The following is a 16,548-nucleotide window of genomic DNA, read 5'->3' on the forward strand; positions in this document are numbered from 1 at the left end:
GTGTAGTTTGTGTAGTTATCCTATCCTACGTGCACATACGTTCATCTGCACACTGCATTTGGACGTGGTTAGCAAGGAGCAAGGACTCACACCTTCCTAACGACTACCGTGTGGCGTAAGGGCACGGTACGATATAGGACTTGTACGTCATATGTCTGTGTAACTTCATAAACATACAGATAGTTCACGATGTACGTCCGATACACATACCCTCCACGGAACCGGACAACCCAAAAACCTGCAGCACCTGTATGGGTGCATGTGACTAAGGCTTTAGAGAAAAGATAAGGTAGAACCACATAGTAACAGAGAGCTAAAACATTAGTGATACCTCATCAACTCCAGTCAATAAGCCTTTGAATTCAGGCTTAAATGATTAGAACTGAGAAGCAGTATTTTTTACTTCCTGTTTCAGCAGAGGCACCTGTTGTACGTAAACATCAGGTGATTAGCTTAGCAACCACGGCCACTACTAGCATAGGCTAATTTCTGCTTGTTTATCTGCATTACAATAAAAAAAGTAATCAAAAATCCCAACAAGCTTGCTTTAATCTTTTTCAACTAAAGGAACCCAACCTCTTTGATCCTAATTAGCTAATAGTGTTTTTGTGGTGAAATGCCAAAAAAAAAAAACAGTCAGCGCTGTGAAACCGCAGTAGGACATTTTGGCACGATTTCCCCAAGACTTACTAACGGTGACGCATAAATAAAAATCCTGCCCCTGTGAGTGCAGCTTTTCTGCTCCGTATTCAGCTCCCACTCTGCTGCATCAAACCACGTCAACACAAACACACGTGACAATGCATACCTTGATGTATTACAGCGCGCTGGAGCTAATCCAGGCCCTGATATGGGATAATAAGGCAGCACCACAGTAAGGCATGTCAATAAGGTTGCTGCTGCATTTGACAGGAACATTTCTTTGCGGCGTATACGGTTCTGCTGTTGGAGGAAACCCCCAGACAGATGGTGCTGCTGCTTCACTGCGAGATCCCACACTCTGTGTTGTTATGTTTACATGCAGGACTGTGGACAGATTGGAGAAATTAGACACTTTTGTTTGGCTTTTGCTTGTGAAAAACATCATCTGGTTGGGATCTGAAGTGCCTTTCTTACTAATGATTACTTTTTTTTGTCTATAAGACATAAAATGTATTATTTTGTCACTCAATAGCTCCACTCAGTTATGTTTTGTCGTCAGAAACTAGCTTAAGATCTGATTCTAGTAGTTTTTTGGATAGTTTTGCTCTCAGCGGATGGTAGCACTGAAGGTAAAATCAAGAGTTTTCCTTCTTGTGTTCTCAAATAATAGGTTAAATAAACGAGTATAAGCTGTTTTTTACTTTTGTTCTTCTTTCTTCCTTTGAGCAGTGTAGTTAAATGGCATAAATTTCCACTGTTGTGTTCACTAAATGCTGTTCATCTTAAAAAAACATATCTAGCCATTACTACTGGTAAATAGGAAAACGCCTTTGAAAAAATTGAACTTTAACCTCTTGTCTATTCAGAAGTAAATGCTTTTTACCTTTGTGCGCTAAAACTTTGGGACGTTTTACCACTAAACCTCTGTCTGCTGTCTTCTCCGACTATTTTTAAAACATCTCTTAAAACCTATTTTTACAGTCAAGCATTTGACCAAGCATTAAAATGTGCTCTACTGCTGATTTATTTAGTTTCATTACATTTACTTTCAATAATTGTATTATGTTGTAATCTTTTTGTTTTTAATTGCTTTTTTATTTATGCTCAACTTTTAATGTGCAGCTATTTTTAAAGCAGTTGTGTTTAAATTGTTTTCTATGTAGAGTTGAATTAAGACGCTTCAGTCAGGTTTTTCTGTTGAGAGTCATCACTCTGCTTCCACAAAGAGCAGTCGATGGCGGTCATCCTGCCAAACCACACAACTCCAGGGCTATGATGAGACAACATACAACAAGGGCAACGCAGCGTTGTTGGGCCCACAGGCGCTAGCCGGACCTGTCCTCGCGGCCCCATTTTGACCTGCCCTCACTGCCTGAGCAGCTTCTACACACCCCTCACTCTCCCCCTCTTGAAAATTTTGAAAATTGAAATTTTCCCTCAAAGGCTCGGTAGGAAAGAAGAATAGTGAAAACATTCAGGTCCTTCAGTTCAGGACAGCAGCGGGGCAGAAATATTGATGTCTGATAACATCCGCCGTGTTCGTCTCCAGTTCAGGCTCAGACGGTAAAGACCAGTGTTGGAAGTGTCCAGCGAGGAGGCAGAACACTCATAGTCAAGTTCAAATTTGTTACACACCTGGAAGTAGGAAATCTCTCCTCTGCATTTGACCCATCCCCTGGGGGAGCGGTGAGCTACAGTCACAGCGCACTCGGGAACCATTTCATGGATTAACCCCCCCAAATCCAACCCCTTAATGTTGAGTGTGAAGCAGGGAGGCACTAGTCCTCATTTGTAGTCTTTGCTGTGACCCTGAAACGCTCAACCACAGAAAGGCAACAAGCGGGACCCATGGATTTTCATATTTTTCCAGGGTCAGAGCGAAATAAAACAGATTTACAAAACTATTGATAAGAAAAAGTAATTCATTAATAAATATATTATTTCTTACATTGAAAACTGAACAAAAGTGTTCTTTTATATAGGAAAAATATAAATAAATAGTTGTAATTTTATTAATATACTGAATATATTAAAATGGTCAAAGTAAAGGTTGAATCCCTTCTATTCATACATTTTTGAAACCCATCCCTGGGTTTGATAAAAAAAATAGCAACAGAAAGAGCTAAAGCTGATAAATATCATCAGGAGGCGGGGCTGACCTTTGACCTTGTCACTGACACCCTGTATGACTCACATCAGAAGAATAAATAAACACAATCGTTTCTCTTCCATCTAAAAACAACAACAAACTGAGCGCCTCGGTTTTTGTGTCGCCAAGTGACGGATGATGTCAAAATAAACTACAGAGGAAATACAAAGATTAGAGTCATTTCATCTTAAAGTCATTAAAAAGGACCTCTCTTTCTAGTCGTTTGAAAACTTAATCAAAATGTTGAATGACTTAATCTCGGAGCTCTGCATGAATCATCGCTGACAGATGCTCGCCACGCAATTTAATAAAAAGGAGATTTCAGCATGTAGGCAAAGCGTCCAAACAACCTTCCTTCTGACACACTAAGGAAACATCCTATTTCAGTCTTCAAGTATACTTCAACGTCTTCAAGTATACTTGAGACAAAGTTTCTGACCTTGCAGACAGAACAGAGACGTTAGCGAACACCATTGACTGTGTATGAAAACTGGCTCCAGTGAGTGAGACGTCACCTAGAGGAAGCGGAAACGAAATGAGATCAATTCAGTCTTCCTTTTTTCATGATGTGGACGCCAACATGTTGGAATCTGACGTTCGCTGTGTCCATTTCATCACTTCTTCCAATACCCCTAAAGGTCTAGATACTGAGAGACTATCCAGCTGAATTTTAAAGCAATTTAAAAAAAAATGTGTTTAAACACAATGCATTGTGGTCTTTATTTGCTAATCTAGTTCACACTGGTTTGCGCAGAGACTTCTGCAAAATTTCCAGGGCGTTTGATTTTGGAATTGTTGATTTAGACACCCTAAAATGATGAACTAAATGGGGAGAAGTGAGGGATTTCTGAAACAACAGTTTTCAAAAAGCAGTGATGGGTTTAAGCCCGTCTGAATCATTGTTTCTATAGCAACCAGTCTCTCATCTGATTGGTCAATTTATGTGTGGAACAACTTGCAGTAAACGAAAAAATATAATGAAAAAAAGTAGGATTACCTAGAACATGTTAAAAAAAAAGTAGCAGTTATTCTGACAAATATGAGTAATAGCTGTTTATTTCTCAATAGAAGTCTACGGGATTTTAGCTTTTTGGAACCAGCGGGTACTTTCTGTTTGAAATGCCAGGAGGAGGGATCACTTAGTCCACTTCACATATACAGTCAATGGGACACACTTAGCCCACAGTACCCCCCAGTTATGCTGCACTTAGAAGGTGTAGGAACAGTCTGCTACTACAAGACTGGAAAAACCAGCTTTGTCTGCAACTTGAGGCGCAGCTTATATATAATGGTCAAAAGGCTGTGCGCTCTAAAAGTACAGGAGTGGAAGCACTTCAAGAGACGTTTAGCAGAATTTCCCTGAAAACCAGAGCTACTAGTGGCATGCTCTGATTCAGAAACCCACAAAAGGTGATCCAGTATGATAAGAGGATGAATCCTGTCAGGATCTTCACACCGTGCCCTTTAATCAGACTATATTGTCCACAGAGAGCGGTTGAGCAGAGTGACATCTGCTCAAGTAAGATGTGTGTGAGAGTGGAGTAAAGAGGTAGAGAAAGCGCTCTTAAGAGAGTCAGTGCATTGGACGATTGTTGGACAAGAGACAGAAGGAACAACGGTTGGAGGGAGCATCCACAGCTGCTGCACCTCGTCTTACCTGTGCCGCCTCTCTGAACCACCATGCTGGCCTCGGCTCCCACAGCGCACTCTTTGAGCAGCTCCACCACCTGCGTGTGTGTGAAACCCTGCACGGGCTGCTTGTTGATCTCCACGATCAGGTCGCCCTCGCAGAGGCCCGGGCAGCCCTGAGGCTCCAGGACCTGTTTGACCCGCTGTCCCGTGACGGTGTCTGCGATCGTGAAGCCAAAACCCTCCACGCCTTTCACCATCGCCACAGTCAGGAGCTCGCCCTGCGTCGAAGACGTCATGGAGACGCTGTCGGGGGGCGTGGTGCCGGTGGCGGGCAGTGAGCCGTCTAGGTGGGTGTCGCCTGGGTGAGTGCTGAGAAGCTGCTGCTGCTGGGCGTTGACCTGCTCCTGACCGGGGTCTGGGATGAAACGTGCTGTGCGGCTCAGATACTCCAAGTAGTTGTCGTAGCCTGTCCTGCCGTTCACCATGATGGGCCGCTGTTCCATGATGCCCAGTGGCGAGATCAGAGTAGTCGCTGTGTTGGTGGAGTTGGCTGCGTCCTCCGGGTCGTACGGCAGCGGGTAGCCGCGGCACAATACGAGGGTCACGCTTTGGCCGATGGGTATGGACTGAAAAATTTTGACCACATCGGCGTGGGTTGTTCCCAGAACGCAGACATCGTTGATGTAGACGATGACATCACCTGCGAGAAAAAGGAGTCAAAGGAGGTGAAGTACAGCGGCTGGAACATTGGAAATAAGAGCTGCAGACATTAATGCGGAGAATACTTGACCTTCAGATCAGATCTAATTTTCCTATACATTAATCGTACCTGAAACAGCAGCTAAAAGAAAAGGACATTTAATCAGAAATCCACAAATGGAATCGTGTTGCGCAACCTATCTTAGAAGTTACACAAAAAAAAGAGTTGATGTTTAAAAAAAGACACATAATTCAATACCTTTCCTATTTACTTAAAAAAAAAAAATCTTGTTTCTGTTAAATAATTATACCAACTACACATGTAGTTTATCGAGCACTGGGAGCAATGGCAGTACGGGCTCAAAACCACTGATACAAACAAGATTATGTTGGTGAAAGGGCATCAGATGAATTAGGAAGTAAATAAATGCTTTCTAACAAACTGTCAGTTTTTCCTTTTTGTTGTGTCTCCACTGTCAGTCTTCTATCCAATCACAGGCTTGCTTCCACCAAGTTGAAGGTGAACCATAGTGAAGGATGTGTTTTGTTTGCACTACACATGCGATCACATCCGCCACCTAGGCCAGGGCCAGCAGGACCGCCACGGGGGCCCTAAGAGCCAGGGAGCAGGGAGGCATGGGGTGACAGAGAGTGCAGCTCTGCCGGGAGGGCCCAACGTGGGGCCCCACCCCAGAAGAGCGCCCACAGCCCCCAATGAGCACCTCATCACCACACTGGAGTTATGGGAATCCCCCCACTCCAACCCTAGGTACGAGTCAGAACCCCTCAAGGGAGACCCGCCCTGCGCTCCAGGCAGCCACCCACCCGGCCCACGGGAGCAAGGCAGGGGCCGGCCATCCCCGCCCAGAAGGAGGACACCCAGGGGAAGAGGGGGTCCAAAAGAAGTGTTGTAAACATGGCCCGACCAGGCTCACCCACAGTTGGAAATTTGGCGAGGCCCAGCGCTCAGGCGCAGGGACCAGAGCCCACACCACAGGGACTCGGACACCCCCCGGCTCAGATGTGATGTGATCCCCGGCTCTTGGTCTTGCCAGAGAGATCAGGGATCCCTCTTCCTGCGTGGAGAGAGGGCTGCCGGGCCCAGGAAGCCAGCACCCAGGGAACACGGCCGCCGTTGCCAAGGGCCTAGTACCCCCTACCAGGGATGGGGTAGGGGATAGATGGTCTGAGGTCCCACTTTCTTTGTGAAATGCATGTGTGTGTGTTTGTGAGGGTGTCTGTGTGTGCATGTATGTGTGTTTGTATTGGAGTGTATATTTTGAAGGCTGTCTAAAAAACTAATTTAAACTCGTGTTCTTGAAGTGAAAACTCTTTTATTAATTAATGTTAAAGCTGAGCAATTGAAGTAAAACTGTCACTGTGCAGACACACTCATCTGGTGCACAATGAAGAGCAATTAAGCTGCTGTTATGTCTCACAAGGACACACAGAAGAAAGCTTCAATTCACCACATTGCTTCAGAAAGAGCAGCTTTAGCAGATCCGGTAGGAACACTGCAGGTACTTCAGCCCTCTGTCATTTTTGTTTTCCCGCTGCCGGACTCCCCCAGCAGCCATCAATCACTTCTGCAGATCCACATCAGCACAGATCATTTCTTATCTCCCCTTAAAGGGATGCAGATGACAAATGGCTAAAATATTTACCTTTTATGGACTCTAGCGTTTCTATTTGCTCGCTGCAGAACGGTGCACTGTAGATAAAACCCAGCTGACAATTAAATGTTCCTACTGAGAAGCACTCCATATTCAGCCTCATGCTTGTCTCAGACCCAGAACTATAAATAGTGACTGTGGAGACATGGAGCAGGTTTCCAGGGTCTCAGGAAGATTCATATCTGTCTGTGACAAACAGAAAAGCCTAATTTAGAGACGAAAATAGGTCTTTTCTTTTTAGGGACATATTTTATTGGAAAGATGACAGTTTAACAATTGGAGAGCAATGGTCTTGTTTAAAAACTGCAAAAAATGAATCCAATTTTCAAAAAAATAAGTAAAGGTTTGTGCTAAAGTCCTGGACTGGCTGCAGTTCCTCTGAGTTCACGGTAAAGTAGAAGGCAATAGTATAATGTCTTTCTTTAACAAATATGCAGCATACACAAAGTCTGCTGATATTGACACAGCCAGCGCCGCTCCTTAAAGCAAACCCAAAATGAGGGACGTTTTAATTAATCCGGGTAAACCCGGCCAACATTTGCCTTGAGCTGCGGTTTCAGAATCAATAGCTCAGCACGCTGGCAGAAAACAAATGATGGTGCTGTGACCTCACGCCGATCCTACGCAGCGCGGTGCCTGTCAAAAATCCAGCGGAGATGCAGAGGACGGACGGGAAAGTGTGACCTCAAGGGGATGCGTTTTTCTCCTATGCATGCCTGAAATCTCTCTTTGACAGGTTTTGCATTAATAACTGACATAAGGCCTTAAAGAAATGTAAAATTCTCTAAGAATCCCTCCAAAAATGCGCTGCTTTTGTGTAAGACGTGTGTTTTGTTCCTCCATCAAAATGTAACTTTTTACAGGTCAAGATTTAATTTATTGTTATGACCTTTTATAGTAATTCCATGAGTAGTAGTATTTTAAAACATGTATTTTTATTGGTAATTTGCGAGAATATTTTTTTTTTTTATTTGTTTAAAAGTGCTAAAATATCTAAAAGAAAATTCCTTCATTCATTCCTTAAAAAAATGCTTTACAAAAATAAAAAAATTAAAGCAAAAACTCAAACAGATTAAAACATCCAACACTAACAGACTGCAAGAACAATTTATTTAAATAAGCAAAAAATATATACCGGTATATATGGCAAAGAGGTAAGAAAATGGTCTTACCAAGAACTCTTATTTTAAGAAACAAAACTAGTCAGTAAGACACATTTTTTACTCTAAGATTATTTTACTGTTGAGAAACATTCTTGAGAAAAACAAAAATAATCAATTTTTTTCTTGAAACGTTTTCTTTTGTTAATTTCTTACGAGTGCAGCAGCAGCCTGAATTTAAAAGTTCAAACTATTATTCGATGAAAGTAGAAACATCTTGACCTAAATTCAAAACACTATCGAGTTGATCTGAAGCAGCAACAAATGAAGGGAACTCCAGGATGAGGAGCAACGGTTTGAAAGGTGAAATCTCATTATGTTTTGGAGCAAGTTTGAGGAATATTTGAAAAAGAATTTTGGTTGGACCTCAAATATTGGGCCAAGGAGTGGGGGGTCAAAAGCTCGGTAGCGCATGCATTGCAAAAACACAAAATCCCACAACAGTAATGTTGTCTGGTTTCTTGTTTTAAAAAATCTAATTACTATTGATATAAGACAAAACTAGCATCTTAGTAACTTTTCACAAAGCTGTAATAACTTGTTTTAAGACACTATATCTTTATTTAGGCAAAATTTCTAAAGAAACAAGTTCTTTTTACTTTACAAGCAAAGTAAAAAGTAAAGTAGTAGTATTTTTAAACAAAAGTTACGGATTTATAAATGGACTTAAAATACACACTTGCTCGATTTAGGGGAACTGGGCAGTTTTAATTGGACCCCTCACACACACAAGACGGCGGTTTGTAAGTAAAAGTACATTTATAAACATTTTTTAAGACATATTTATCATAAAATGTGTAACTCTAGTCTTAAAGATAATCATAGTTTAGAAATTAGGATAGTTGGACTGTTTTACCACTCAAAATACAATGGAGGAGATGAAAGTAAACACATCTGCTTTAAAGAAATAAAACATTACAAAGCAATTATAAGACAATATTCCAATTATTATGGCTAATTTTTATTTTCTTCTAAAAGGTCAGGACATCACAACTAATTTTAAGAAATCTTACCGAGACAAATTCTACTAGTTCTAGTGGAAGATTTTTTTTTAACCTATAGCAAGAGATAGACATCTTATTCTATATATTTTATATTTTTTTCGGTGTGTCAAAGTTTTTCAGTGCAAAAATAAATACTTTAAAAAATAACAATGAAAGAAAGGGAAAATCCAGTGACATTAAAGTCAGAAAACTGATGAATGAGTGTAACAGCAGATCCTGACAAACATCACAAATCCTGAAAGGAATGCAAATATTGTAATAAGTAAGCGAGAACTTGAACAAAAATATAAACACATTTCCTTATTTGATTATTAATAGATGCTACCAGAAGGAAAGCAGTAAAAGTTATCCATCTAAAGTTAGTAATTTCACAGAGCTGCAGGTCTGAGTTAGTTTGCTCTGCAGAAGTAGGACACTGAGTGTGAAAAGGGGGGGTGATGAGATGAGCTGGAGAGAGGAAGAGGCTAGATGTCTGAGGAGGGATTTGCTAGTTTTACAGACGACATGGAGAAAGCGTTATCAGTCCATCATCTGTTAATAATAAATGCTGCAGAGCTCCGAAATAAATCTGTTTAAATACGTTTCAAAGAAATGATCCATTTACATTTCAGAGAGGAAGCCTCAGCGTTCCTGGAAAGGACGTTCCCTCATGTGTCTGCGTTATAGAAAAAACAACCACAAACATGACCTCCACGGTTTACAGACAGACACATTAGTGCACGCTGGCTCCCACAGTCCTTCACCTTCAGGCTCATGTTGCCTGTTTTTGTCTGGGTCAGTCAGAAAGACAAGTACCCCTACAGATGCCGTTCTAGAACCGCCCCTGCTGTGTTCCACATGTGAGATCGAATGTTGTGTGTTTTGCTGCAAGTATTCTTTTCCTGCAGTGTCTGGTGTTGTTTGTAACAGCAGATTGTTTGGATCAAAGGTGCCAACTCTCTAAGAAATCAAAACTCAGCAGCGGCGGCTCAGCCATGAAACATGACCTAAATACCAGCCAAAGACTCTTTGTAGCCAGTTTTAAAAATAGTAAGAGGGATGCACTTAAATAACTCATTCTTACCTGGTTTTGGTGCTTTATAAATCACTTTACTTAAAGTTTACCTCTTTGCACTCCACTTTATGTCAGGAATGAGTTTCAGTGGGGAGTGAAGGGACCAGAAGCAGGTCAAGAGACCAACAAAAGAAAAAAACTGATGAAATTAAAGAAATAATGAAAAAACTAGAATGGAAAAAAAATCCACTATAGCAGCTGGCTGTTAACGCAAAACATGAATCTGCCAGGAAAAAAACAACCAGGGGAAAAAAAAAAAAAACAACTTAAACTTAAACTTAAAACTTAAAGAAAACCAAAATTTTAGAGGAAAATATCAGAGCTAAGAACTTTACAAAGATCAACTATTACAGGAAAACCCAGGTGAGGAGAATGAGAAGAAACATGAGGATCTTGGGTAAAAACTCGACTTGACTTTGAAATTAAAACGTTAAAAATCACTTTTTTAATTGAACTAATACGATCTAAGTAAGTTTGTATGAATACCTGCAAAAATCTCTTTGATTAGGACACTGACATTTTTTAAAACAATTTCATTTTGATATATCTGATTGATTTTTTGTTGTATTTTCTACAATTAATGAATGAACTAAACCAATAAATCAAATCAATTTAAATCAAATCCAAACAGAAAACTCTTTATATATTACCAAAGGTTAGAGATTACTTTGTAAATAGTGTAAAACAAAACTATTGTACTATCTTAGGGCCTCAAATAAGGAACATATAAACTACAAAGAAAATGTCAAAGAGGATGTGACTCAAGTATAAGAACTTGATTTTCCAACATTTATTGAAACAGAATCTGATGTGTTTATTTGTTTTATAATTTTATAATAATGTCCTCTACCTCCTAAGGGTTTGGGCTTTTATCTCGGCTGCACGGCTCATTTTCCAGCAGGAAGTGGCTGCTTCTTTTTTTCTGCATTACTTTACATTTTGTCACAAAGAATTCAGGATCATTTTTTCTTGACTTTGGGTGACATTGCAGCTCAAATGAGCAGCACCAATCATGCACGCAGATGCGTATTTTTCTTAGCATAAAAGTCAAGAAAAGGCTCTTAGGTATTTTAAGTACTGGAGCGTTCCTTCTGGTGCTTTGAGCTTTCAAAACTTACTGTTCTCTGTAACTTTAATGAACGTGCTCTGATGAAATTGTTCATGTCTACGGTGACTCCGTTTAACTCAGAGGCCATGCCAGAGGCTTACCTGTGGCCATCTTTCCGTCGGCTGCAGCCGGCCCATCGGGGATGACGCTCTTCACCTGGAGGAATTCGTCCGGCTCGTCTCCTCCTATGATCGTGAACCCAAAGCCCATGTTGCTCTTCTGGAGCGACGTCGACAAGAAACTGCCTTTCAGCTGAGTGGGGTCCCGTGTGAACAGCGGCTTTTCTACAAAACAAAAATCCTTGGTGAGGATGGAAACCGTCACTGGGAGGACCTTAAAGCCTAATGCGGGGAAGCTATCAGGGGGAGGGGCGGGGCAGAGGGAAAGCGTTTCCATCACAGGGAAACTGGCAGGGCATAATCTTAACAGCGACACAGCAGGGTCGGACGCAGGTGGGGCAGTGGTGCCGAGACACGCAGGTGTGGATCAGAAGTTCTGCCGTACGTACGAATCCAGCCTGACAGACTTAAACACACCGACTTGCCTGTCCCCCGCCCTCGAGCTGAGACATGATGGGCAGAAGGGGTGCAGAGAGCAGTGGAGCAGTCATCAGTCCAAACCCAAGCAGCAGAAGTCAGCAGATAACATGCTCTCAGTGAGGGATCAGTTCCAGGAGAAGATGCTTTTGCAGGAGAGGAGGGGCGACTCGGAAAAAAACGGGGAGATTTCTGGAGGCGGCGAAGCTGGGAAATGTCTTTAAGAGTGCCTTGTGTAGTCATGACAGGATCTCAGCCAACAAGCTTAGTCACAGTTAAGCAGGTCTCCCATCCTTTCATCTCCAAAAAGAGTGGTGGTTGACGTGCTAGTTTACATCCTTTGTCTGATGCCACTGATTTCGCTTCAGACGGAGTGATTACGCTTCTCTGTCTGCTTATGCCACCAGATAAGGGATGGTGCACAGTCATTGCACAAATCCCTCAACTGCCTGAAGGGAAAACCTTGCTTGCGAGTTTGCATGCGTACAGTAACTCCAGAGCGCAGGCACTCAGGAGGGCAACAGTAGGCCCTCGCCCCTTCTTTCTTGGCCTACTTACTGACAAAGTGCCACAGGGAATAGGGGCTACAGACAGGCTGCTCTAGCACCACTGTAGTGCAGGCCGGGTTGTGCGGCGTCGGCTGAACGTTCAACCGCCGAGTCAGAACCTGCCGCAGCGGGGAGACGTCAGCCGAGCAGTACGCGGCGTGTGCAGCGGCCCTGCGGGCCAGAGCCGGCGAGCGGGAGAGGTCGCCGAGGCTGTGGCAGCGCCCGGGCGCCGCTCCGAACTGGGCACGGGGGGGTCTGGGGAGGGTGGCACAGGGGCTGGCATCCTCCACTGGCGTTTGGAAGAGAATGAAGGAAGAGATGAGAAGGGGAGGGATGGAGAGAGAGCCTCACTGGATTGTACACACGGCGTAACCACGGTGATCGGCTCTCGACTCAGAGCGCTGGACCACAACGTTACTACGGTAACAAACCTCTGCTTCCACAGTCCAGACAGATTTTTTTTCCAGCAGCATATCGTACTGCTGTGAACTGGGAGAGGGTGAGAAGTGGAGTCAGGCAGCAGAAAACCAGTCATTAAATCAAACAGTCAGCCACATCTGTGTGGGTCTCTATAACATGATCAATACGGAACTTCATTCAAATTAGACATCACCAAACCCCAGGCCCTCCCCCCACCCACACAGACAGAAATTCTTGTTTTTCCTTCAACCATGGAATTAGAAATTATTTTATTCTCAGGTTTATTTTAACTTAAAAATAAAAAAGTAAAAATATACACATATTAAGATTGTGTATTAATTGCTAGGGTAAAAAAAATTATTTCCAGTTTTTCCCACATAAATATAACACTATAAAAATAACAGATATTTTTGTTTTGATGATGTAAAAAATTATAAAAACCATTGACTGTATATGGGAACTGGACTGACTGAGTGTGACGTCACCCATAAAAAATGACTTCCGCCTACAACCAAATGGAGTCGCCATTTTTTTATAGATGCCGCCTTGTTGGATTTAGATGTCGTCCATTTTCACAACCCTACCTCTTGAAAGCGGGCTACACGAAATGGTGGACTGCATACTTTCTTTTTTATTGAGGCATCTGATTGGTCATGGTGATTTTGATTTCTTGGATTCAACTGGGTACTTCCTGTTTGGTATGCCAGGGGGGAGGAGTCACGCAGTCCAGTTCTCATATACAGTCAAAGAAAAGAGCTCAAATTCCTTCCCACTAAATTAATATAAAATACACTTTATAGCCAATGTCTAATATAAAACACTGTGACGAGGGCTAACCTCCTTGCGCCCGATTTTCTCTTTAATAGTATTTTCAGTTTAAAATAAAATGATAGGCGTCTTTCTGCTGCAGAGGTGAAGGTGTAAATTTAATCCCCGTAACGCAGATCGTTTCCTCGATTCACTTGCCCACATCCCCTATCCGTCTCTTCTAATTTAACTTAATACAAGACCCAGTCCGACTGCATCCATCCTCTATCTGTGAAGGAGTATTAGAAAAGAACAGGTTTCATAAGCAATCACTTAAAGACGCACTTTAAAAAAAATGGTGTTTTGGGCATTTTTAACTTGTTCTTGTGCCCTTTTTCTGATGATGGGATGGAAGACATAAATCAAGTTAATTTAGCTTAAATTTGCATTTGAGTAATTTTTTTTAAATTGTTGTGAATGAGGAGCAGTGATCATATCTGGAAAGCTGGAGACTAAGTGAGCACGCTTCAAGCTCAAAGAAAAACAGAACTCCACAAAATATTGACAATGTTTCTCCTAATCCCTGCTTTATTATTTTATTCCATCACTTTTTATGACTCAGTATTTTAGGTTTTTACGTATAGTTTTAATAAATGCCTTATTGCCTCAATGTTTTCATGTATTTTTAGGCAACTGTGGCTGCCTCTTGGCCAGTTTGTAATCTCAATGGGATTATCCTGGTTAAATAAAGGTCAACAATAATAGGCGAAAAACCACTGTTGGAAAAAAAGCACATCTACTGCGTAAAAAGTACACTGGGTGGACCCACAAGCTCCGCTGCGCAACAGGAAGGGAAAGAGGGGGCGGGATTGCTCTGCATAGTCCTGCCCATAACTTAGAGGCAAATTTCAAACTAACTTCTGCTGCTCTGCAGAAATTCTGTCCTAAAAAACAATTTTTTTTTCTATTTTGGCAAAAAAATGAATAATCATAATTAATTAAACACTAGAAACGCTTTGAAAATAGATCAAAAAGTAATCGGAGTGGGACTTTAAAGTTTCTTTAGCTGCAGTGTGCAGCCCACACATAGATTGTTTCTGTGCTAAATGTGAGAGCATACACTGAAAGAACATGACGGAGGGCTTACCTCTGTAGATGGTGGGAAGAGGCAGTGAGGACAGACCCTGACTTTGCATCTGCTGCTGCTCCTGGAGTCTCCTCTTCGCCTCCAGAACTGGATTCTCAAACTGGGTCCTTCTGTTTATATGACTATTTCAGAGGAAGACAAACAGAAAACAGAAGTATTTCAGATTTCACGCCGGTCGTAGCAGCCTCCCTCTTGGTGTAGATTAGGTCTAATAATCCTGGTGCTGCAGCAGATCTCGCCTTGATGATTAATTTAAGTCCCCAGATTATGCAACACAAAGTGATTGATGGGAGCCTTTTCTGTTCTTCTATACAGATCGCGCTCTGGACCAGAATGGAGAGAAAACCTGCAACGACTTACTCCGACGTCCCACGTTGCTCTTCATTTAGTTTGGAATGGGGGGATAGTCATTGTCTACAAATAGTGTAATTTGCCACTGTGCAATAATTAGTCATCATTAGATCCTTCCGTTGCTCTTTGAGACTGCTTTGTGCGCTGGCACACACTTTTTATCTCCCCTGCTTTATCTTTTAATGAACGCCCTGGTATCAAAGTGCTAATAATGAAACAGCTTTACTGTATTTTTACACGACTACGTAACATCAGGGTCTGTTGCCTTTATGGTGTTTGTATTACAATCAATTAACACAATAAGAGCCCGGTGAGTTCACAAAGGTATCATTGCTTAAGTTTAGCCTGATAACTCTTTAAATGAAAGCGTTGTCCCTTTGAGATGCAGAGAAAAGTCTGCAGACAAAAATATGACACCCATGAAAGTCGGCGGGAGACGGAGCTCAGCAGACTGCACCACTGAGGACTGGGAGTTAATCTACCGACAAATGCATGCACCTCTAGTGTTTCAGAGGAACAGGAATATGAATAAACACATGCAAATAATAAACGTTGGCTCAGGCCAGCAGGCACATGTAAGGAGCAACTCCTCGCCAGACTGCTCCTAATAAATTTGATTAATACAGCGCCAACAGGCTGCGCAGAAAATCAAAAGCAAGCCGTTACTCATTTAAGATGCACCGCCAAACTTACTCCACATAGTAGCTGCCGTAAATGGGGTCATCGATTTTCTCCCAGCCGTACGGAAGCTCTGCAAGAAAAAACAAAAAACAAACCCAGCAACAATCAGAGGCAGCCTCCGTCATTGAACTCACAGCTGCATATCGATTAGATATTATCAGACATCAATGAAAAAACACTTCACAAAGTTAGAAACAAAGTCAAACAGAAAAAGTTTTTTTTGTGATTAATTTAGCATCTCGCTCAAAGAAAAAAGTAGTAAAGAACACTAAAAATCAATACTGGCAGAATTTCAATCAGTTGAAAAAGTATACGCCCTGAATTTTCTTCAGGCAGTAAATATTTAGTTTTGAATTACAGCCTGAAGTTTTGGCCCTTGAGAGGGCTGAAGCTCATCAAGGTCAGAGCTGGATGAAGTTTAACAACAATAAAAAATCCATGAAAGTCCGTTTCAGGCGCATCAAACAACAGAAGTGTCAGTGGGAAGAAGATGAATGACATCAGATAAAATTGGCGCTTGGAGAAAAAAAAAGTGGAATTACTGATTTTCTGACAGATTAAAAGCCAAAAAAGAAGTAATTGTTGTCATGGTAACACTATTCAGTACCAACTAAGATGGTAGTTCGGGTTGGGTTTGAATTCTCTTACTACTCCCTGGTTTTGCACAATGTCTATGGTGTCCAAATCTACAATTTCAAAATCAAGGGCCTTAGGAATTTCCCAGAAGTCTCTGTGAAAAACCAGTGTACATTCCTACTCACTAGATTAACAAATATAGACCAAAATGCAGTGCATTTATTTTTAATAAATCATGCAAGTTTTCATCATCAGAACACAGTAAATGCATAAACAGTCTTTGTAAAACGTTCATATTTATTAGGTTTTTACTAGGGTAAATAGGTGATGTCATGTGCCATTTAAAAGCGCTTATATATGTTGTCTAAAAAAAAAAAGTAGTGAGATTGTGTCATAATTGCGCCTTAATGTACTGGACATG

At 41.7% G+C, this 16,548-nt stretch overlaps 1 protein-coding gene across 11 annotated transcripts in view; it reads right to left on the minus strand.

Annotated features, from left to right (window-relative positions):
* Positions 1 to 16,548, minus strand: part of magi2 (membrane associated guanylate kinase, WW and PDZ domain containing 2) — a 246,075-nt gene that overhangs the window by 34,297 nt on the left and 195,230 nt on the right. For 8 of the 11 annotated variants that reach the window (XM_023952647.1, XM_023952644.1, XM_023952646.1 and 5 more), the window contains 5 exons: positions 15,564 to 15,621; positions 14,520 to 14,641; positions 12,216 to 12,494; positions 11,223 to 11,405; positions 4,449 to 5,123 (listed from right to left, as the gene is read on the minus strand). In XM_023952647.1, coding sequence (XP_023808415.1) covers positions 4,449 to 5,123; positions 11,223 to 11,405; positions 12,216 to 12,494; positions 14,520 to 14,641; positions 15,564 to 15,621 — 1,317 coding nt within the window. The remainder of the gene's footprint in view (positions 1 to 4,448; positions 5,124 to 11,222; positions 11,406 to 12,215; positions 12,495 to 14,519; positions 14,642 to 15,563; positions 15,622 to 16,548) is intronic. The other 3 variants (XM_023952652.1, XM_023952650.1, XM_023952653.1) reach the window with 1 other exon arrangement.

The sequence above is a fragment of the Oryzias latipes genome, chromosome 23, assembly GCF_002234675.1.
Source record: "Oryzias latipes chromosome 23, ASM223467v1".
NCBI classification, from domain to species: domain Eukaryota; kingdom Metazoa; phylum Chordata; class Actinopteri; order Beloniformes; family Adrianichthyidae; genus Oryzias; species Oryzias latipes.